Below are 23417 nucleotides of genomic sequence, written 5' to 3'. Positions count from 1 at the left end.
GCCTCCTCGTATCCGCAGACCGGCTACTGTTTGTTTACTGTGTGTGTGTGTGTGTAATTGTAGACACTCTTAATTTGTCACTGTAGCTGTTATCATGTTGACTGAATGGTTTTTGTGTTTTTTTTAACAGGAAATCAACAATGTGCTGAAAGGAGCTCTGGACCGACTGCACACGGACGACCCCCCCACCAAGATGGGCAAAGCGAACTATAGGTAAGAAGTGTGTGTGTGTGTGTGTGTGTGTGTGTGTGTTTATTTGTGTGTGTGTGTGTGTGTGTTTACAGATCACACTGTAGCCGGGTACGCCGTAGTGTTGGAGACTGGGATTAATGCTCTAGTCTTTGTTTGACAGCCTGACATTGTGACTGGATTAGACACTCTGTGTGTGTGTGTGTGTGTGTGTGTGTGTGTGTGTGTGTGTGTGTGTGTGTGATGGAAAAAAAGATGTAAATACAACCCCAAAAATTCAGTTTTTATTGGAGGCATTATACGGACATTAATGTGTTAAGGAGCAGGGCTGCACCTCATGATTTTCACTGTTGATCTAATATGTTGCTGTTTCCTTTGGTTAATCAAAACTCCTGTCAGCCCCACCGGGACGCCAGCGGTCCCGCCCACTCTTTGAGTGAGGCTCCCGCGTGATTGGTCCGTCTACATGTGACTGATCCCATTCATTGTGAGCATAATTGAGATGTAATGTTTGGTTGTTACCCGTCCTTGCGTGTAATGTCCCGGGGATCCACCCAAAGGCGACATTTGCATGACAAACATCCCTCTCTTGAAGTTCCCTATTGCAGTCATATCTGGCCCTCTTAATTATACTTTATGATACTGCTGTAATTGAATTGACATCCAGGGTGTTGACCTTTGATCCATATGAGGTGAGGTTAGTGGCATGATTGGATTTGTGCACACTGTACGTCGGTTAACATCTCACCAACCTCCGCCTTTAGTTTTTGGGCACCTCTGACATGATGCGGAGTTTTATCTTCATTTCTCCCTCTCACTCCTCGTCTCTCGAACCAGCGAGCCCGTGACAGAAGTAGAAAATCATTTCGCCGGGGGATTTCCCGATGAGAAGATTGTTTTTTCTTAAATAAAAGAACTCCCGAGTCTCAGGGAACAGACTCGTCCACTGTGACAGATGGCGATTCTTCTGCATTCTTACGGTGCAGCGGCGGGACGCGGCGGAGGCGCGGCTTCCACCGAGGGGTTTGTCGTGCTAAACAGATGGTTGGCGGCTGAAGGAGCCGCGGTGAGCGAGCGAGGGCCACACTTTCAGCGAGTCCCCGGGTCCCTGCGAGTTTGCTAAGTTGGCCCCGGCCTCCGTCGATGTGGAGGAAGTCAACCAGGAGTGGGAGCTCCATCTGTCTCACTCCTCGTTGCTCTTTTCATCCGTCTCACTGTCTCCCTCTCTCCCTCCCTCTCTCTCCCTCTCCCCAGCGGAACGACTGTGTTTGTGTTTCTGTCAGCGGGATGCTAAAATGGTTGAGCGGAGCTATTCTGCATATTAGAGCGCGGCGCTAACAAGCTACGGCTGCCTCTGATGAGCTTGTTTGTTTTTATATGAATGTAAATGAGCTGAGGCCAAGTTAAGTGTGCGAATACATATATACGTCGCTCAGGACCGGCTTTGTACCTGCGCGTGTCCAAGCTGTCCTGCTTTGATTGTTTACCATCACAACAATGTGTGTGTGTGTTTGTGTGTGTGCAAATTCCTGGCTTGTGCACATGTGTAATTCAGATGTAACCGCGTTCTCCTAATAGATGTAAATCGAATGCGTGTGTGTGTGTGTATCTGTGAATTCAATTTGGAGGAATGTGACTGATGGTGTTTGTGAGCACGCAGTAGATGCAGCAATAAGAATGCAAATTGGGATGTGTGTGTGTGTGTGTGTGTGTGTGTGTGTGTACAGCACGTGTGCGACCGTGGCAGAGGTTAACGAGAGCGGGGGTGACAGTGACTGAGGACTGTGTTTTATAATGATCCCGGCGAGTCCTTGGGCTTGTGTACGCCTAAGAAGCACACAAACCTTGAACTTTACCGCCTTTTCTTCTCACACTTGCTGTCTTTTTGTTTTTTACACTTCATCACTTCTTTTTTAGAGCCATGTGGGGGAACTTTGCCTGTTCTTCTCGGCCTCCGCGGCACATTTGAGATGAATTTCTTTGGTGGCAAAAACAGCAAATGCGACCCGCGAACATGATTTCTCTAACTTCAAAACAAAGTATAATATCCCCCCCCTCTCCGTCTCCTATGATCTTCCTTCATGCTCCCATCATGCAGGTCCCCTCTCTCATCCGTCCGCTATCAAAAGCCTTGTTTATCTGCCGTTAAAAGCCCCGGTTCAGGGCTCCGCCGGGATTATTAGAGACGCTCATTCTGTTTCATCTCTGTCATGCTCCTCCATCCGTCTTTCTCTTTTATCTCCCGCTGTCTTTTCTTTTGTCCGCCGACCTGATCGGGCGCTTGAGAGCGCGGGTAGATAAAGGCTGAAGTAGCCACCTGCGTCCCGAGCACCCACCCACTCATGTTCCTCTGATGTTTGGCAGGACTACCTGTAAGCTCATTTGTATCCCTATCTGTGTAGCCCGGAGGAAAATACTCATTTATTTTGAAGAGCTTGCACATAGACCGGCTCGGAGTGTGTGTGTGTGTCAGTGTTGTCATGATCGCATGCATGTACATCCTAACCTTCAATATGTCTTTCAAGATGTCCCTGTGTGTGTTTACTTGACGGCGAATTACGCGTGTGTGTTTGGTTGACAGCACCCTGACGAAAGTGGTGGAGTTTCCAGCTGACTGGGGTCCCCTGGGTATCCACGTGATCCCGTACTGCTCCTCTCTCAGTGGACGGTAAGCACACACACACACACACACACACGCACGGATGCAAATACACACTCTCTTCATACAACACATCCACTTGTAATCAATCAGACATTCATAAGGAAAGGCAGATGGCAATGTTGACTCGTAGAAATGCACAAACGTTGGCATGTAATCATGTGTGTTTACCTCCATGAATTCATATTCACCGTGTGTGTGTGTGTGTGTGTGTGTGTGTGTGTGTGTCAAGGACCCTGGGTTTGAACATTAAAGGCATCGAGGCAAAAAGCCGCTCGGCGAGGGAGAATATCTTCCAGCAGGACGAGTGCATCGTGCAAATCAACGACACGCTCCTCCAGGACAAGACCTTCGCGCAGTAAGATCGGCAGCTCAACCAATCAAATTCTCTGTCTTTCCACATCTCCTCTCACAAAAGAGTGCAGGTGTCTCTGCGTTCCCCATTTATGTTTTCCTTTTCCATCCGTAGGTCACAGGAAGTGTTCCGCCAGGCCATGACCTCCTCCTCCTCCTCCACCGTGCGCCTGGAGGTCCTCCCCCCGGCCAACAAGCCGCGCTACGAGAAGAGCCTGATCGGCCAGCTCTTCACCGCCGACGGCAAAGAGGCCGCCGCGAAGGCGAGGAGTCCGATGGCGCCCCGTGCCAAAACCGAACTGGAACACAGACAAGAGGCCAACAGCAAACTCGAGGTGAGGCGACCCGACGGTCGGGCCAAGACGCCGGAGACGTTCGCGGCGAGCACACCGTCGCCGGAGCTCCAGTCTGGGCACAGCTCGCTGGAGAGAGTCTCTCCCGCGCCTCCGGCCAGCGGGGCGAGCTCCTCCCCGACACCCAGGACCCAAAGCCCCCTGGCCGGTAGGAGCCCTGTTCCTGGCCTGACCAACCTTGCCATCAAAACAGGCGGCAAGAAGATGAAAATTGACCTGAAGAAAGGTAAATGTGCAGAAAAGCTTGACTTCAGGATAAAGAAACAGTCCCACATAAAGCTTCCATTTCCTTACATACCGTTCGAATGTTTAACTTTTTGGTTTGAACCCAGACCGGCTCAGTCCGGCGTCCCTTGCTGCCTTATCTATCATCCCACGTAGAACGTGTCGATAGCACTGGAATAGGTTTGTGGGACCGTGAATGGGCTCTGTTCTAGCAACCTGTCGTGTTGCGGGCCATTGAAAAGGATCGCTGTAATTGGGCCGCGCGCACACACTTGCTACAGGTGCCCGGAGAAAGGCGAGAAGAGATCCAGATGAAAGGACGGAAGAAATTGGGCTCCACACTCTCCGGCTCAAAGATCTATTCACCGCTGTTTTATTGTTAGCTTCTTTCTCTCCCCCGCACCTTTTCATCCCTCCCATTTTCTTCACCTTTCCCCTCCATCCTTCTTTTGTTAGAATCCCCCCTCCTCCCTCCCCCTGTCTCCCTCCATCCCTTTCACCTGATGCAAGATCAGAGCAGAGGATATTATGGGGTTTCTAACACCCTCTCCCTTGGCAACAGGCTCTTTCTCTCCGTGATTGACAGGCGGTGAGGTTTAGGTGCGCTAATGTAGGGCAGGCAGAGGCTTAGCTTGGAGCCCAGATAGCATCGCTCACCGACTTTAGTATGCCACGCCGGCTTTGCTCTGCCTGCGCACACACACACACACACACACATACTGAGCGTGGCACATTTCACTCATGGCTTGGGGCTTGTGAGGCCGTGAAAAAGGGAGAGAGGGTGGAGGGGCTGTGGGTTGATGGCTCGTGTGTGTGTGTGTGTGTGTGTGTGTGTGTGTGTGTGTGTGTGTGTGTGGCCTCAGAAATACACACAAACTTGTAAATGTATACACACAGATAAACGCAGGCTCACACCCACGAGGAAAATCTTTGTGGGAATCACGTCGCATCCCCAGGGAGGGAAGCTGGAGAAGGGAATAATATCTCCCAGGTTCTTTTTTCTCTATCTCTCTTCTCTCCTCTCTCCTCCTCTCTCTCCTCCCCCACCGTCTCCCTCTACCTCCCATCATCAGCTACCGTTCGGCCTGCTCACACGTGAAATTAAAGGCAGAGACTGTCTAATCCGTCGAGGAGAGAAACCTTCTCCCGGTGGCTTGGAGGCTGAGCCGGGCAACAGCCCCCCCCCACCCCCAGAGGAAAACAGCCACTTAAACAGTAGTTAATGTGGAGGAAGATGCTTAAGCCGCAGACCGGGTTCAGCAGGAGAGGAGAGGAGAGAGGGGAAAGTAACAGAGCAGGGGGACGTGAAGGAAAATTAAATTCAAAGTAATAAAATGTATAAATTGAAGTCTGGCCCGAAGGAGGGATTGATGTCTCTAATGTACAACCGTGACGCAGGCTGCTTTGTCTCCCCCCCGCAGGCGGCGAGGGTCTGGGCTTCACCGTGGTAACCCGGGACTCCACGGTCCACGGGCCGGGGCCGATCCTGGTGAAGAATATCCTGCCGCGCGGCGCAGCAGTTAAAGATGGCCGCCTGCAGCCGGGTGACCGCATCCTGGAGGTGAGCTTTGACCTCGGAGCCCGTTGGCCCGTTGGCCTCCCGCCGAGGACCAAACCAACAGTCTGTCAGCAGCAACAGGAACATCGCCGTTTAAACCGAGTAACCGCACTTTAACATACCGTGTGTTTGTTTTCTCGTTGTGTGTGTGTGTGCGCGCAGGTGAACGGAGTGGACATGGCGGGCCGTAGCCAGGAGGAGCTGGTGGGCATGCTGCGCAGCACCCGGCAGGGAGAGAGTGTGTATATGGTGGTGGCACGGCAGGAGGACGTCTTCCTGCCGCGGGAGCTGGTAAGAGAGTTCAAACAACACAGCGTCCTCACACAGTGTCTCCTCTCTTCTTCTTTGGTCATTTCTGCTGATCGTTTGTCTTCCGTGGTGGTCTTCGCTTCTGCGCTCTTTTTCCGTCTCCTCCTCTTCATCTTTTTTTTCCTTTTTCCTCTCCCAAAGGAGCTAACCTTTTTTTTTCCTTTACTTTTTTGCCCGTAAACACACGCACAGCACACTCCGGCCTTCCTGTCCCTGTTGTTGACACAGCGATGCCACAGGAAGTCACACACACAAGCCACGACGCCCTCCCCCCACCCCCCTGCAGGAAACATGCGCTGGCATAGTCCGCGGGTGTTGAGTGACCGTTTACCTGCAGCGGCTGATGGGGGTCAGAGGTCGCGTTGACCGCGCCTCACTGGATAAACACACACTTTTTAACATACGCACACGCAGCCAGCTGCCCCCCCGCCCCCCTGAAAGTCACCCACTCACAGTAAATAACGTTTTTTTCTTGCCCCGCGTGCCTCTATCCTCTATCCTCTGTCCTCGGCGGTTATTCTGATTATTCCCCCTCCGCTGCTTCAAAGAGCTCTGAGAAAGGGCTTTGTAGTGACTGATGCATATTCACACCGAGCGAGGCTGCTCACACGCTCGTGCACACAAACTCCTAAACACCTTGATAAAAAAAACTCTCTCACACACACACACACACACACACACACACAGGCGAACACATCACACGATCTTTAAACAGCCAAGTTACTGCTTCCAAAAATAGTTTGCCCTCATTAATGGCCCAGCAGTCTTGGCATAACAAGTGCACTTTGATGAGCCTCTACAGTCTTCATCTAACACTTGCTTGTATTTGGGCATTAGAGACTTAAAGAGAGGGGGGGGGGGGGGGGACGGCAATGAGAGAGAGCCTTCACTCCTGTCTCTGTCGAGGCTGTTGAAGCTGTCGGTGCCCCGTGAGATCTGGCCCTTATCTCCAGCACAGTCCTCCACCTCAAAGACGGTTTGATGTCCCCTAAGCACACACACACACACACACATATGTATATTTACACACACACACACACTACACACAGGCCCTCCAGAGCTTCTGTGCAGACCCTCAAAAAGCGACGCATTACATAAATACACAGCTGCAGAAACTACGCAGGGGAGAAGAAGTTCAGCAATGAAAGTAGCCAAATGAGCACGTGCAAACAAAAGGCGAAAGCTATGCAACTGCAACACCCCCCCCCCCCCCCCCCCCCCCCCCCCCCCAAAAAAAAAACAACAACACATCCCCACCTTTCCAAAATCGACACCTTACTGGGTTTGTTTCCTCCCTTGCAGGTTTTAATTGCTCGACTGTAAGTTGTAGCGGGAATGCGCCGCGTGTGGAGCTCCAGCAAGGAGCGGCCCTCACAAAACGATGGCGGCGCGTTCGGCGGACGGGGCGCCATCTGCTTCGCCTGTGGTACAAAAACCCGCTTGTGCGTAGGCGTCCGTCTGCGTTTCCGCGTGCGCGTCTGACTTAGTGTGGGTGCTCATGAATATTTAGAATGTTTTCGAGCGATATCTCGTAGAAGCCGCCTTTTTTTTCTTTTTTTATAAGCGTCCACATTTATTCCGGTCCTATTTATAAAAAAAAACAAAACAAAGATAATCAGATGCAAATCAGCAGTTCATTATCGCGGTTGTACTTTTAAGGAGCTGCTGAGATTAATTGGCTGAAACTTCAATACCAGCTTATTGCATATATCATGGTTTCATTTTGGAACGTTCTCCACAGCTGAAAGCGTTTGTTTGGCTTATTTTAATTAAAAAGAAGTATATCTGGGGGCTTTTATGACACATTGTAATGATATGATCAGTAAGCAGGGCTTATTTACCTGTTGGGATGTGCTCTGCAGTGCGGTAGCAAAGACCCCCCCCCCCCCCCCCCCCCCCCCCCCCCCACCGCTTCTGCTCCGTGGGTCTAATCCCGAAACAGCCTCTCCTGTGTCTCATCTGTCCAGCTTCTCTGCAAATGCTCATCTAGTTTAATTAGTACAACATGCATGTTTACACCTCGTTACTGTCTGCAACCTGAAAAACTCGTAAACACGTTTAACAGCTCTGTATTAGCTGGATAAACCTGATTTATTTTTAATGATTTTGTATCCCCCCCCCCCAAAAAAAAGTGAAACCCAACGTCTGACTCAACCTGAAACTGATAAATAAAAAAAGTCCAAGGACGTCTGCTTTCACTGTCGACTATTTGTAAAAGTCAGACACATTTGCACTATAAAGAAAGAGTGTGCGCTCTGCTCTCTCCCAGTGTTGTTACTCCAACAAGAAACCTCTGCGGGCAACTTTTACTCTCAGAAACATGCCAGTCTTTCCTCTAATCATGGCAGTTTGCAGAGGGGGAATCTGCCCCATGTTTTCCTCATTAGCCATCTCTCCTGTCTCCATTTAGTCCTATCGACGCGCAACGTGTTGACCGTTGAGACGGACGGGTCGTGCTCAGTCCCGCGGTTCATTCGTGTTTTTAATTGAAAGAACCGGTCCAAAGGTTATTATGAGATCAGTCGCTTAAAGGCTTGAAGGGAAAAACCAACCGAACAAAGGAAGTCTGTGAGGCGACATGCTCACAATTACGACGCCAACATGGTCAGCGTTTAGCGCGTTAGCATTTGCTAATTAGCACTAAACACAAAGTACAGCCGAGGCTGGAGGGAAAGTCATTAGTTTCTGGCGACCTGAAGATGATTGTGAATAGTCGGTGGATCACCAAAGTCGTTGCAATTCATTATTCCAATAAATAAATAGACTGGAGGGGTAAGGAATAAATGCATGCCAAATGGCGCGCCAGCAGAGCAGACATTTGCTGACACAGCAGTTTGAACCGGGGGGGGGTCGTCTTGGTTAAAAGGCTGCACCTTCCTGCTCTCCGCTCCAGCATTCATATCATCTTTTTTATCCGCCTTGTACGAGCAAAGTGGACCTTTTTAGAGGAACCGGCTGAACCGCTGATTGATTCGTTTCAACAGGGCGGGTATTGATGTCTCCTTCAGTCAAAGGAATATTAGTGAATTTGGCTCTTCATTAGGATACAAATAGGAGGACGGTGTGTGTGTGTGTGTGTGTGTGTGTGTGTGTGTGTGTGTCCCCCCTCCCTCGTGCTCTCACGCACCCTCCCGGTAATTAAAGAGCGTTAACTTCTAATCACAGTTTCGCTCCTGTCAGCGTTTTCTGCCTCTCCGGCGTCGCAGGGCCTCGTTTTGTTTCATGACATCAGGGAGTTTGTCGTGGTCGTGTGTGTGTGTGTGAGTGAAAGTGTGTGTCCTCTGCAGAATAACGTCGAGGACAGGATGGAAGGGGTCGCTCTGCACATGGTTGACCCCTCTGTTGCCGGCAAGCCTAGGCCAGCTCACAGGAAGGAGGGGGGGTCGTCAGGCAGCTTGTCCCCTCTCGTTGATCCCTCGCCACCTCTCTCTCTCTCTCTTTCTGTCTGTTTTAGAGTCTTTCCTTTTCACTACCCCCCCTCCCCTAAAAGAAAACGCACCAGAATTATCCCTCAATCAGTCATTTAACTTTCCCTTTCTCTCCATTGTGAGGTAAAGGTGTAAAGCGGCGAAGAGGCAGACATTAAGGCGATTAATTGGCAGCTCCGTCGTCGCCGCCGAGCTCGGGGAGATCTCATCTTAATTGAATGTCGCTCTCACCGCTAATCCCACCGCTTTGAAAACCCCCCATTTAAAAATCCTCAGCGACAAAAGGCTCTCTGTGTAATCGCGGTGTATCACCCCCCCCCCACCCCTCCCACACACACACACACCCTGGGGTAAGAAAAAAAAGCTCCCTTTTGTCTCTTCATTTGGGTGTTGAAGAGGGTGGTCTCCCTCCTGGCTAAAAGCTTAAAGAGCCATGGCTGAGGGCTAATAGCGATGGGGGGGGGGGGGGGGGGGTCGCAGAGCGGAGCCAAGGGGTCTCAGCCACCCTGGAGACACAATCTGCCCCCAAGGGAAGGGCATTAGAGGGGATACTAGAGAGGGTGGGAGTGCTTTTGGACCACCACTGAGATCCACTTGGTTGGGTAAATAGATCACAATCGGATACAATAAATACACACTTTCAGTTGATGCGGCTTCACTTCTTCTTTTTTTTAAAATGGTATAGAACTTTATTTTCCAAGATGTGAGGCATATGTGAGGCGTTGTGACATACAACCAAGGTAAATAGGAAAGAAAGAAAACATAATAATAGCGATAAAAGCTATTTTATCCCCCCCCCTCCTTCGCCTCGTGTGCTGCTGCAGCTCGATCACAGAGGTATTTAAAAAAACCTCCCAGGTTGCCACCTGAGTCCTCTCAAGTGTCTCTCACGCAGGAAGTAGCGGATCGTCTTTGTAATTCCTCCGGTTGTGAGTAACAGCGCTCTGAATCGCCTTGTTGATTAAACATAAGCCCTGACTTGAGAGCCTTGCGTTGCACTGAAACAGAAAATAGATCCCGGGACACTTGAAGGACTCGTCTTTTCGCAGTTTGTCATCGTCATATCAAGGATCTGAATAGGAGGCGATTAGCAGCAGAGCTAACTGAATCATGTGAAACACTGTCAATGGCCTCCTCAGTGAAGAAGGAGACATGATGGGGCCAATAGAAAGGACTTCAGGGAAGGAGTAGATGTATTAGGGTCAGTAGGGGGCCTCATAGATGTTGTATATGTTTATTAATCTATAGTTTACAGAATTATTTCAATTTAAATGATGTGCGCTTCTCAAAAGCGGAAGCTTTATTGACTTCTCACTGTCCTCAAGAGAGCCCGCTGCGAACCACAAATCATTTTAAAGGTTTTCGCAAAGGTTGTGAGTGTTTTTTGTCGCTTTGCATCTGCCTTTTAATTAAGCACCTAGACGAAAGCCGAGCGGCGCCGACAGTCGTAGGATTAGAGGTTGAGAGCGAAAAACCACAGTGGAGGACATATTTGACGAACCCTTTGGGGGGGGAAAAAAAAAAACATCTTCCCCCATCAGGAGCCGTTTAGAAAAGTAATCTCGTAAATATTCGACCGCCACCTCCTTCTTCCGCGACAGAGGAAGCGTGAGCACAGGTTTCTGAGGAGCCTGATGTAAGGCTCCTGCAATCCCGGCGAGAGCACTCAGATCTTTAAAGCCGTGACAACCGGAAGGACCGGCGTTAACGTATCTGCATATTCCTCCCAAATCCACTTTGACAGGGCTTTTTATGAGCGTTTTTTATTGAACTTCCTGACCTGAACGAACCTCTCAGCAACTTTCAGTCTCACCGAGAGGAGAAAAAGACAAACACCGTAACCTTCCACCCGTCCTCTTTAAATAAAAAATAGGGCTTTTTGGATGAAAGTGTTGTCGAGGCGACTCCCCCTCCGCGGGCCCTCTTTTCCCCGGGTGACTGAACCTGGCAGACATTTTCCTTTTTCTCTCTCTTGTTGCATTTTGTCTCTCTCTCTCTCTCTCTCTCTCTCTCTCTCTCTCTCTCTCTCTCTCTCTCTCTCTCTCCCCTTCCCATCTTATATCCTGTCGCCTCCGCCGCGGTCGTTCTCCTCGCATTAAATGGCAGCGGGTGAAAGATGTCGAGAGAGAGAGAGAGAGAGAGGGGGAGAAATTGAGAGCCGGGGCGCAGAAGGGAGAGACGTACAGTAAGATTGAGAGATTAGGATGAAATGTAAAGCGTGAGGAAGCGGGTATACCTCAGGGATGGGTTATTACTTTTAAATGCTCCTCTGCGCCTCCATCCTTGCCCCCCCCCCCCCTCCCTCCTCTTGCTCCTTTCCTCCCCCTTCCTCCCCCACTGTGCTCCAGGAGGAGGTATGAAAAGGTTATTATGTTTCCTTTAGAAATGGCTCGCTCTCCGCCTGCGCCTTTCATCTCCAAATGGAATGACCTCTCTACAGTAGCTTTCTTCTTTTCCTCGCTACACCTTCATCTCTCTTTCCAGTGCGCAACACCTGCTCCTCTCTTCCTCTTCCTGTTCCTCCCCGCAGCCTTCTTCTTCCATCTCACTCGTTAATCCTTCTCTTCTCTTTCCTTCTCCCTCCCTTTTTTTTCTTTAATAATCAGCGTGGTGTAGGAGCATGCATTATCAGTCATTAGATTTGGTGCTCTTACCTCAATCCTCAGAGATCATACGCCGCCCTTATTATGTAAAGTAGCTCTTAGGTGTGTGTACGAACAGGCGTTTCCTGTCTGGAGATATCTGAAGTTTGGGTAGAAAGTCTTAAGTCTTATTTTTCCGTGTCTCTCAGAAAGGGGAGGATGACGGCAGTCTGGTGTCGGAGGACGGCAGGGAGCATCTGATGTACGAGATCCCCCTCAACGAATCGGGGTCGGCCGGCCTGGGAGTCAGCCTGAAGGGCAACAAGTCCAGAGAGACCGGGGAGGACCTGGGCATCTTCATCAAGTCCATCATCCACGGAGGGGCCGCTCACAAGGTAGAGGGGAGCAGTTTGATACTTTCACAGTATCACCAGTTCTCACCATAAAAGAGCCCTTTTGGTGCTTTAAAGAGCTCCTTAAAAATACATCAAACCCGAGAAATGAGAAGCATTGCAGGAGCATTTTGAGAGTTTTCTTTATTCACAATACTAATCAGGGGTTCTTTGTGAAATCACCAAGAACTGAAGCTATTTCCCCTTCTTTGTGATGTCGTTTCCGCTCACCTCATCTTCCTTTTTTTTTGCGCTTCTCGCCCCTTCCATCTCATTTCCTGTCTTTCTCCGAGGCCAGAGCGACCCCCCACCGCCACCCTCCACCTTTGACCCTCATTGACCCCACAAGTGGTCACGTCAGCGCTGCAGCCGCCTTATCTTTATCACTCAGCACTCACTTCAAGTTTGGAGTGCGACAGGATAAGAAACATCCCGTTTCAGCACTTTGAAGATTCATCCACTTGGCCTCAATATCTGCCCGTCCCCCCCTCTCGTCCCCCCTCCACATATCACAACTCCTCGTCGCTGCTCCCAGATCTGTAGCACACGTCGACGAGTGCGACGTTGTAGATAAACGGCTGGTCTGGGATCAGTGCGGCCAGACCACGGCTCCCCGAAGTGCCTTCAGAAGTAGCTTTTTCCGACAGCTGCCACCGCGGATAACGCTCCGACAGAACGGCCCGGCAAGATCTCCCGGCTGGCTGCGAAACAGGTTTCTGGGACGAGATACCACATAAGAGGAAGAACGACGTGCAGGAAGAGAGAGACGGACAGCAGAGAGAGAGAGAGAGAGAGAGAGAGAGAGAGAGAGAGAGAGAGAGAGAGAGAGAGAGAGAGAGAGAGAGAGAGAGAGAGAGAGAGAGAGAGAGAGAGAGAGAGAGAGAGAGAGAGAGAGAGAGAGAGAGAGAGAGAGAGAGAGAGAGAGAGAAACCCATTGAAAGGAAGACAGCGGGTGAACGAGCGAGAGAAAAGGGACGGGTGGGGGGGATCTAAAAGGGAGGCAATGAGCGGTATCGAACAATAGAGAGACGGAAAAGAGGCGGAATATGAGAGGGGGAAAAAAGAAAATTGAAGAGTGGAGACACTCAGCGGGAACACAATACACGAGGGCGTCTGTGCGTCTCCTCCTGGATGTCGACGCATGCTAATGAAAAGCAGCTAAGGGGCCGGTACAGAGGAGGGAACCCGGGCGTCCCCCGAGTCCAAACACACACTGTCACACAGCGGGACACAACAGGGAGGAGATGAGGAGAGATCTAACCTATTTCCATTAAATAGTTCTGGCTGCCGTCGGGGGCCCGGGGCCTCAATTACAACCCCCCCCAAAAAAAATAATCTTCTTTGACTTCACCCCTGATCCTGTCATACGAGCGTATCAAAGATGATGCTAAAGAAAACAAATCAAAATGACATGCAGCTGCTAACTTGGACGAGTGAAGATATTAATAGGGAATATCACAGACACCCGCTGGTTTTGGCACGAACATCAATTCTTGATGACACCCCTTGGATTCGATGTGTGTGTGTGTGTGTGTGTGTGTGCGTGTATGTGTGTGTGTGGGGCCATCCCAGTCTGCATCGAGGTCAGCCCCGATGGTGCCTTGTTAATGAGATGGGGGTCAAAGGGCAGTGCTGACCATCATGGACCAATCATGACTCCACGCACACACTTAAAGAGAGTCTTTAGTGTGTCTCCAAGTGTCCTCATCTTTATTGTTCTTTCTTTTCTTTCTTTTTTTTTTTTTTTTAGATATTGCCCTCTGCATTGCTTTCCTCATTTGATCCCCCCCTTCCTCCCTCCCTCCCTCCCTCCCCCTCTCCCTCCAGGGCACTATTCTGTGTTGCCTCTCTATGAGAGGCTGCTATTTAAAACACTTAGAAGTGATTTAGTGCCCACGGAGGCTATTCCATTAGCTGCTCTATGTATTTATCACAGCTCTCCCGCTCTCAGTAGATTGCTAACTCTACAATTTTCTTGCCTTCCCCCTTCTTCCCTCTCTCTCTCCCCCTCTCTCCCTCTCTCTCTCGCACACATTTCTCTTCTCCTCTCTGAAAACTTTATTGGTGACCGGCCTTGTGTCTTATTTTATGTAAGATTAGCGCACTATACTCCTTTTACCCCCCCCACACCCCAGCATTTTAACATGATTTTTATTCATTAGCATAGAGTCATTAGCATAAGTGACATGAACAAATAAGAAGTTCCTCAAAATGCACCCAATGCCTGATATTGCTGCATTTCCTCCGCGACTAGTTTAGATAAAAATTAAATTCAGCCTTTATTTTGAAAGAACCTCACAACATCAACTGCATGCCAGTCAGGTCAGCAGAATTAAAAACGCTGATGAGCTCTCTGTGTCCCAACAGGACGGCCGGTTGAGCGTCAATGACCAGATGATCGCGGTGAACGGCGAGTCGCTGCTGGGACGCTCCAACCACGCCGCCATGGAGACGCTGAGGCGCTCCATGTCGCACGAGGGGAACGCCAGGGGAACCATCCAGCTCGTGGTGCTCCGGACGCCCAGACAGGTACAACAGATGTTACTTTGTTTTAGCGTGTTTTACAACGCGTTTTGCTTTTTCGTTAGATGATTTTCAGCCAAGCCGGGTGGAAATCGGGTCTCTCGCTATTTTGAAAAACAACATTAATAGAAGAGACTGACATGAAAGTGCTCGAGCGTGATTTTAGAAAGTCTTGCAGAAGGCAGAGAGGTTAACATCAGTGAGTCAGTTGAGAGAATAGAAGTATAAGTGGTTCATATTATCATAATACCTAGAACTTTAATATTTAAAGTGAAGCACAGTGTCATACTTTTGTTAAATGTTTTAAAAAAAAATACATTTAAAACCTTTACATTCCCTTAAAACCTGCTGTCATTTACTTCCTGTCAGTTGGTTCCTCTTGAGGGTTTGCTGGATGTGGGGCAACACGTTAGGCTGTTCAGACTCCCGGAGTTTGGATGAATTTGGTTACGTGAATCATTTAGGGACGCTTATGCATTATGAAATCCTCTGCACTGCCTGATGCGTTCAGAGATTATTCATAAGCGCACGACCAGAGTTTTGACGGCAGGATGAATGACATGAGGATGAGACCTCTCCCCTGTTATGATCCTGTGAGGCTCAGAGTGAAGACGCTCTGCTCTACGTACTGGGAGCAGCTGACCTACATGCACATGCGTGTCTGCAAACATGAAAGAGACCGCAGCCCAGTTATTCGCTGAACACCCGCCAGTTTGCTCCAAATTCTTTTTTTTATTTTCTACAGATGGGCAGTGGCAACCCAGCACCGAACGCGGCGACAAACGGGTCGGCCACCCATCAACCCAACAACTACGCGGCCTCCAGCAATCAGGTACGAGCGAGTGACGCCCGCCGCCATCACCAGGAGGAGCCGCCTCCGCCTCGCCGCTCCTCCTCGCTCATCCCGGCGCTGAGGAGGCGAGCGTCGGAGCCGCTGCCTCACAGCCACCGGCAGCGTTGCGCGCAGAGGCCGGGGGAGACGCACACCAGATACACCGACGGTTGTAATCAGAGGGAGAGGCCGAGCGGTTACACGTTCGGCCTCGCACAAAGGGACATCGAGTACAGCGATGATGAAGGGGGGTACGCGCAAAAATACGCGCACAGACCAGCTTCGAGGTACGAGTTCGGGTTCGTCTCTCACAGTCAGACACTGAGCAGCTTCGACAGACACGCAGAGGGAAACTTAAACAGCGAAAGGTACGATCGCGGATACGCGCGCGGCCGGACGCTCGCAGACGCGCCCGATATCGCGCGCGCCCACGCGTACGCCGACGCGTACGCCGACGCCCAGGGCCGCAGGTCCGGGCACGCACGCAGTCGCACGCCGGACGGTCGCGGCAACACGTACACCGAGAACATCAGGGCGATGGCCGGGCAGATGTACGGTGAGCCACCACCCACACACAGCAGGGTGCACACCCGCAGCCCCAACCGAAAAACACGCGCGTCCGCAGACCGATACCTCGACGCACACGCCCATAACTACGCACACAACCGAGCTCTCACCAGACACCAACACCTCCAGCTGTCTGGTGGACTCTGACACTCTGAAAATGTCACTTTCTCCCTTTTTGCAACCAACTCCTTAATGTGTAAATACAGTACGTTTTCTAGTGATTGATGGCGTGGACGCACATTAATCTGGTTGAGAGCTTTTCCTCTTTGCCAACACCACTAACTGTCACTGTATGAACTTTCAGCTCTCTCTTTTTTTATAATATTACCCATAAACTCAACGCAGTACTAAATCCTTCACTGTGCGCAGCCTCCTCTCCGTCACATCGGCCTTAATTCACTAGAATTAGTTGTAATTTTTTCATAGTTTCTCTTCAACCCTCTTGCTTGTCTGCAGACTGTTGAGGCCTAATCTGCTCCTTCCTGTTTTCTCTGTTTGTATAGTGTTTTATTTTAACTTTTCCTCTTTAATTTCCATATTGTTTTAAGGGAATGTGCTCCTGCTTTTCTGTCTCATCTGCCTGTTTCTCCTCTGTTGAATAAAGCTGATCTGAACTCTCCTGCATGCCTGTTTGTTTTCACTTCTCCCTGTTTATTAAATGACATTTTGGGTCTCTGTTCCCTTTGTTTTGGCCTCAATCTCTTTTCTTTTCTGCCTTTTTCTTTTTTCCTTTGTTACTCACTCCACGCGGGAACCAGCTATGCATTCTATTAACTTAAACACACCACAGTTGTAAATGGACAGTCACACGTTCACAGTATGTCTAATGAACATGTTCCAGGAATACCTAATGAAAAGTGACACGAGAGCATGGAGCTGCGAACACACTCCATTTCAGGTGTGGTAACAGTGTTAAAAATCAGACTGTTAACCTTTGCTTATTTTTACCTCTTTCTCTTTTGTGTGTTGAAGTGCTGTTTACTAAAAAAAAGTTGAATCCCCGGTGGGAAACGGTGCGAGCGACGTGAGAACCAATCACAAAGTCGCACGAGAAGTTGCGTTCAAGCAGCACAAACGGACGGACTGATGAAGACATCAAGCGTGACAGACGGTGTTTTCTTACTTAAGTCTGTCTATTGAGCTCCCCGTCGAGCCGCGACTGATCGCTTCAGACGCCTATGAAGACGTTTTTTTTTTTCACGGCAGTTAAAGCAGATGCTCGGCGATAACGTGTGCAAGAGAGGGAGCGGTAACTGGAGGGTTAGTGGGTTGACCGCCATTGACCTGCCCCGTTGTGACGTTTCCATCTCGTCTGCACCGTGTGTATGTGTGTGTGTGTGCGTGTGTGTTTTAGTGATCCAAGCCTGCAGATGAATGCAAGTTCAAAGTTCATCGTGGATCTGCATAGTCTCATCACAAACCAGCCAGGCCTGAAGCAGAGCTCCCTGAGCCCCTCAGCATCATCGCTGTCTGGCTGATACGATCTGAAATCCCATTAAAATGACCTTTTTTTAAAACAGTTGAGAGATCCAGTTAGCATGCTAATGTTAGCGTTGAGCTCAACGTAGGAAACGGCATAATTGCTGCTCCCATGCACGCCCTGCCGTCTGATTAATATTCCGTTTCAATACTGCTTGGTGTGTGTTTCTGTGTTCCTATTGGAAGAAAAGCTTAACATCTGTCCATCATTAGCCACCACTAAAGACTACGAGCAGCCGGCCCCAGATCAAGATCTTGAAAGAAAGATTCCTTTTTCTTTTTTTTTAACGATAGATTTGATTTTCTTCTCACAGACAAGACGCTTTTCTTTTTTTTTTTTTTTAACTCTCTGCCACACGGGTCACATTTTATCTTCGGCTTGAAAATATTTTCACAGACGAGATGATAACGGCTGTGGCTCTTTCAGTCTTTCTCGCTCATTGTCACGCTGGACGGTTTGTCACTGACACGACTAATGCAACCCAATCCAAGCGCTCAGCCCAAACCTATAATTTAACTGTTAGATATAGATATTAATATCACAGACAAAACAAAAGAGAGTTTGTTCGTTCCCTGTTTCGCCGTCCATCCCGAGCCCGGTGATGTGTGAGTGGGGTGGGTGACACAGTTGGGTGAGGTAGGGCTAAGCCTCTCAGAAGCCTATTGTATGCCCCCCCCCCCCTGTTTACCTATTGTTGTGGGATTAAGATATCTGACTGCCTGTCTGCTTCAAAAGCCCCAGGCGAGTCGTCAGACTGTGGAGACGGACGGACAGACAGACGGATGGATGAATAGATATATGGATGGATGAATTGATATATGGATGGCTATGATGTGCTATAAGTGCCTCTGGCTCGTGCAGAAGGGCTGTCAGACCTTTTTGTGCGCAGATCCACTCGACTCGCACGTACGAGCTCAAAGTGATCGACAGCTACCGCGCGGTGACACATTAACATGTACGGCGGGGTGCTAATGATGCTCCAGGGACTCCGTGACACCGTGCGTACATCCCACCCGATGCTTTGGTCTGACAAAGATATTGGAACACCTTTTCATTATTCTAAGGAATACTTCTGGTTCCCCTTAAATAAATGTATAGGTTTGTGCGTGACAGCTGTACTGCAGCTCCCGTCTCTTTGACCAGAAAAAGGCTTCTTTCATCCTCCAGCGGCAGCACTAGAAGTCCCTATCTCCATCTTCGGGGTGGGGGGTCCTTTGTAGTGCTGGGCTGTTCGATATATGCCTGTCAGTGCGCTCAGGATTGTCTTAATTACTGCGTTCCCTGTTGCGCACATGAAGAGAACCACCTTTTTTTTTTTTTTTTTTTCACAGCATTAAGTCTGTTTTTTCAAAAGCACTGCCAAAGGCAATACATAAAATATATATATATATATATATGTGTATGTGTATATTTATGCTTTCTTGTAATCATGTTACTCTTCTAATTCACATTCACATTCAGCTTCTGTGTCGAATATCCAAAGTAAAGAAACCCGTCTTGCCAGATGTTGACGGCTGTGTTGACACGGTTACATTCTGCTGCTTTGGTCGGACATAGAATTCACTTCCTGTCGCCAATCCTAACAAAATAACGCTCGGGCACGGTGCCGTATGCACAGTTTCTTACTCGTGAGCCTTTTTTTTTTTTTTTCCTGCTAAACATCTTGTTGCCATCAAGCGACGAGACCCTTTTCCTGTCCAAATGGATGACAGATTTCCCTCTCAATTACGATCATCTTGACGACTTTGTGATATTCTGTTCGTCACCCACGCCGCGCGTCTATTGAAAACCCTCAGAGGGTTGTTCTAAATCGGCTCATGTTTCCTGAAAGCTCTGCTCCCACATCGCCATCTGAGCCGGATGATAATTGATCGGTTACAAGATGCCACTGCGACAACGTTGTTGTAAAATCCTCCTTTTTTCTCACGTCGGACTAAACTGCGGTTGCTCTATCCCCAAGAGAAGTCAGGATTATTATTATTATCTACCTGTAATATGAATGCGGAGTAGATCCAGGATAAATAATGGAAATCTTTGCTCGGGGCTGATACAGAACCGTAGATTAAACGATATTGTTGAATATGTGAAAATGGAACAAAAGCTGCTTTCTCCCCTAACCCTTCCCAGACTTGGTTTTCCTCCAAGAGGAGTCAGGTCTGGACCGTGTGATAGCAGATCTTTGTTACTCGAATGAGTTAAGGTTACTTCTATTAAATCTGTGACATTTAGGCAAGGAGACGACCCAAGAGGGTAATATTTAGAAGTTTGAAACTTTATGTACTTTACGCAACCGGGCACTGAGGAAAACAAACTCATGATGTACCAGAGAACACTAGGGGTAGGGGTAGGGTTGGATAAACAAAGATTTATTTTTAATTCTACCTTTTTGACAGCTTCTATTTTGCTGCTATTTTGTGCTAGTGTGCCAAAATATATTTACTCATGTTCATGCCAGCAGTGAACACCATTGGCTCATCTGCCAAAAACTCAAGGAATAAAAGGACGCGAGTCCAATCCTGCTGGGGAATAAAAGAAACGGCTTTAATCTTCTGATGTGTGGGGCAACATCATCAATCTTTCATGAACAGCAACTTTGGCACATATTTTAGCATGTGAGCCCCTTTTTAATACGCGTTGTCATCGTCTCTCTTCATCTCCCTCTTTTGTTGACAGGAGCCATGGGGCCACAATGCATACCAGGGGCCCTCAGGACCCTCCAGACCCCCAAACAGGGAGCCCACCACCAACGGCGCAAGTCCCACCCCGGGGACGACCAAAGACTACGCGTACGGCAACTCCGGGAACGGTGAGCATGCGTATCTGTCCGTGTGAACTGTCTGGTAGTCAACATTAGGCCTGGAGAGTGTGTGTGTGTGTGCACACAGTGTGTTTGTCAGCCTGTGTGTGTGTGTGTGTGTGTGTGTGTGCTTTATATAAGTGTGTTTGCCGTAGCTGCACAGCATGACACCCAGCCAAGCCACCCTAAGCATCTTATAGCAGTGCATTACAGGGTTGTCTCATCTCTCACCAGCGCGGTCTTTCCATCTCTCTCCCCTCTCTCCCCTGCATATTTATAGCGGGAGAAAGGGGGAGTCGTTAACCGCGCTTCCTTTTGACGAACGCGACGCTGGCTTTTCATGTGCAAAAAAGATCTGACCTTGGAATCATTACGCTGATGAAACGGCTTCTAAGTGGGCCAGATTTGCATAGAGGGTGTTGTGCAGCATGCGTGCTGTCGTGTTAAAAAAAAAAAGAAAAAAGAAAAAGAGACGAACAAAGTGTTTTAAATTCCTTATCTCCCGCTCCCTCACCCCCTGGGATGCGGGGAGCTGGAGACTGTCAGCTCTCCATCCGACAGCACAGTTACAGTCATTTTGTACATAAACGCTCTGTATTTGAATATCCCTTTTTGTAGAAATGAAATGTGTAAAAATCTATCTTTTCTGGACTTTTACTCCACCCTAATCATCAAAATCTGTGTTTTTTTTAAATACTCATTTATTTGATTGTCTCCTCAGCTCTGTATCCCGCTGCGACCGCCAACGGCAGCCACGGTCAGTACGGCAACGTCGATGAGGAGTTTGAGAAAGGCTTCCACCCGCCGCCCTCCCCCGACGCTGTGGAGGAAATGAATAGAGACTTACCGCTAACCCTCCCACGCCACAGGTACACACACACACACACACAATCTCCACTACACTGCACCATCAGCGCTCTATTACACTCCACACAGGGCCAGAGTTATTATATTCTAATGGCACTCTTAATATGGGGCGCTGTGTTATGAGATAAAGAAGAGCCATTACACTGAATATTACAAGGCTCATATGCATTATTTAGACCGTACAGTCTAATTGCAATAGCCTATTTGCATTATGAATAGGAAATTATGGCGGTAGCATAATCGAGTGAATTCTGTAGAAGTTCGAAGGCTTAGAAAGAGCTGCGATAAGTATCCTGCTGCGCGCACACACACACACACACACACACACACACACACACACACACACACACACAGAAAAGTAAGATTCTGCCAATAGTCTTCTGAATAGTATGTTTGAAAATCTGTGTGTGTGTGTGTGTGTACAATATCTCATGTGGTCAGAGTCTGGCATCAATAAGCTTGTTTCCCTGTAAGTTTAATAGAGACAGCACATGCTATTGTTCTACTGAGTCATGCCATCTGGAGTGGAGGAAATTGAATGATTTGTTGCTCGGGTGATGCCGCCATCAAGTCACGAAAAGAGTTGTTGTTTTTTTAATTGTAAATATCGATCGATCGATTGATTGATTGGTCATTTTTGTTGCTGTTGTTTTTTTGCAGCGAGTTCCAGAAGCAGCCCCGCGCGGCGGCGGCGACTTTCTATGCTGACGACAAGGACAACGTGCCTCGCAACAGAGCGTCCAAGAGCATGGACCTGAGTGCGTGTACACACACACACACACACACACACACACACACTGCTTCATTGTAGTCTCAGCCATCACAAACCAGGCGAACATACGTGTCTAATCATGCAGCCAGACTACACACCGCCACAAACAGCTATCGCATGCCATCTTATCGCCGCGTCTCTCTGTTGTGATATGTAGCCCTCTCCTATTATCCCCCGGCCTGAGGGGAGCTGACCTCCCGAACTCATAAACCCAGGGGGCTTTCCAACGAACTGGATAAACAAGCCGCCCGGTGTATGCGTCAACGAAAGGTTTCCAATCTCACGGCTTGCTGTGTCTGTGTGTGTGTGTGTGTGTGTGTGTGTGTGTGGAAGGGGGAAAACGAAAGGGGCTTATTTCCTCGTATTAACCCGGGCCGACCCCTGTCCCTCCTCTCCTGTTTTTCTCTTTGTCTCACCGATCTTCTCATCTTTCTTCTACTTCTTGATGCTTTTCTTCAATTCTTCCCGTCATCCCTGACTACTGGGATGAGGTCCTTTTTTTTTTCTTTTCTTCCCAGCATTCCCTCCACCGTTGTTTATCTCTTCATTCTCCCTTCAGCGCTTTCTTTCTCAACGGTAAAGCCGCCGGGTTCATTGCTCCCGCTCTCTTCCATCTATCTCTCTTCCCTCCTCTGCCTCGCTCTGATTTCCAATCGCGGTTCATTAGGTTCGGTGGATTGGCTTTCTTCCTGCAGCACACGCCTCTGCCACCCAAGCTGATTGGCTTTCATTACGGACAAAGGGTGGTCCGCACGCGCCGCCGCGCACTCCCGAAACACACACTCGTCTCTGCTCCATCCCACCGAGGACCCACTCCAAAGCCCACCGCTATCTGGCTCCTATCTCCATCTCTGGCCTTCCTCCATTTCAATCTGTTTTTCTTTTTTTTCCCCGTGTTATCTCTCTGGTTCTATTCATCCCTTCCCCTCTCCAAAGTGCTCAGAGCTGAAACAAGGTAGTTAGTAGAGCTCCTGTGTGTGTGTGTGTGTGTGTGTGTGTGTGTGTGTGTACATGTGTAAAGATTGCAGGAGCTCCCGAACACACACAAGACCTCAGACGCCGACCCTCTCCACACGTTTTTGTATTCAAACAGCCAAATGCTTCTCTGTAGCTTTTTCTTTTTCCCCTCGCTGGAGAGCTTCCCCACACGTCGGGAGTTCACGGCCACACGTTAACCGAAGCTTTTCAGCGCGCCGCGAGGCAGGTTAGCTTTTATTAAACGCCACTTGACATGAAGAGAGGTGATCTTCTGTTATTGACCCTTCACGCCTTGGCAAACAGTCTGTTGACTCAGAGCTCACACGCGGAAATCCTGCTGAATAGCGGAGCCACTGACACTATGGCTGCACCTGAAAGCACCACAAAGGAGAGTAACCCCGTTATGAGTCGCACAAATCAAACACTAATAGGTAACTTATTCATGACAGGATGACTTGAGGCTTTCTTTTCCTTCGCTTTTTTCTGTGTTAGTTTTTTCTTCTCTTCCCGTCTCTCACTTTCTCACCTCACTTCCACATTTTCCACTTTTCT

At 49.0% G+C, this 23417-nt stretch overlaps 1 protein-coding gene across 2 annotated transcripts in view; it reads left to right on the top strand.

The window, feature by feature from the left end:
• Positions 1-23417, top strand: part of pard3ba (par-3 family cell polarity regulator beta a) — a 99363-nt gene that overhangs the window by 27245 nt on the left and 48701 nt on the right. Inside the window, exons 5-16 of one of the 2 annotated variants that reach the window (XM_079185499.1) lie at positions 131-213; positions 2771-2857; positions 3081-3206; positions 3318-3781; positions 5202-5341; positions 5501-5629; positions 11867-12052; positions 14417-14578; positions 15318-15404; positions 20125-20257; positions 20970-21117; positions 21776-21873. In XM_079185499.1, coding sequence (XP_079041625.1) covers positions 131-213; positions 2771-2857; positions 3081-3206; positions 3318-3781; positions 5202-5341; positions 5501-5629; positions 11867-12052; positions 14417-14578; positions 15318-15404; positions 20125-20257; positions 20970-21117; positions 21776-21873 — 1843 coding nt within the window. The remainder of the gene's footprint in view (positions 1-130; positions 214-2770; positions 2858-3080; positions 3207-3317; positions 3782-5201; positions 5342-5500; positions 5630-11866; positions 12053-14416; positions 14579-15317; positions 15405-20124; positions 20258-20969; positions 21118-21775; positions 21874-23417) is intronic. The other variant, XM_079185500.1, reaches the window with a different exon arrangement.

Source organism: Pholis gunnellus (genome assembly GCF_910591455.1).
Source record: "Pholis gunnellus genome assembly, chromosome: 24".
NCBI classification, from domain to species: domain Eukaryota; kingdom Metazoa; phylum Chordata; class Actinopteri; order Perciformes; family Pholidae; genus Pholis; species Pholis gunnellus.
Note: the sequence above shows the minus strand (reverse complement) of the source record. Positions and strands in the feature narration are given on the sequence as shown.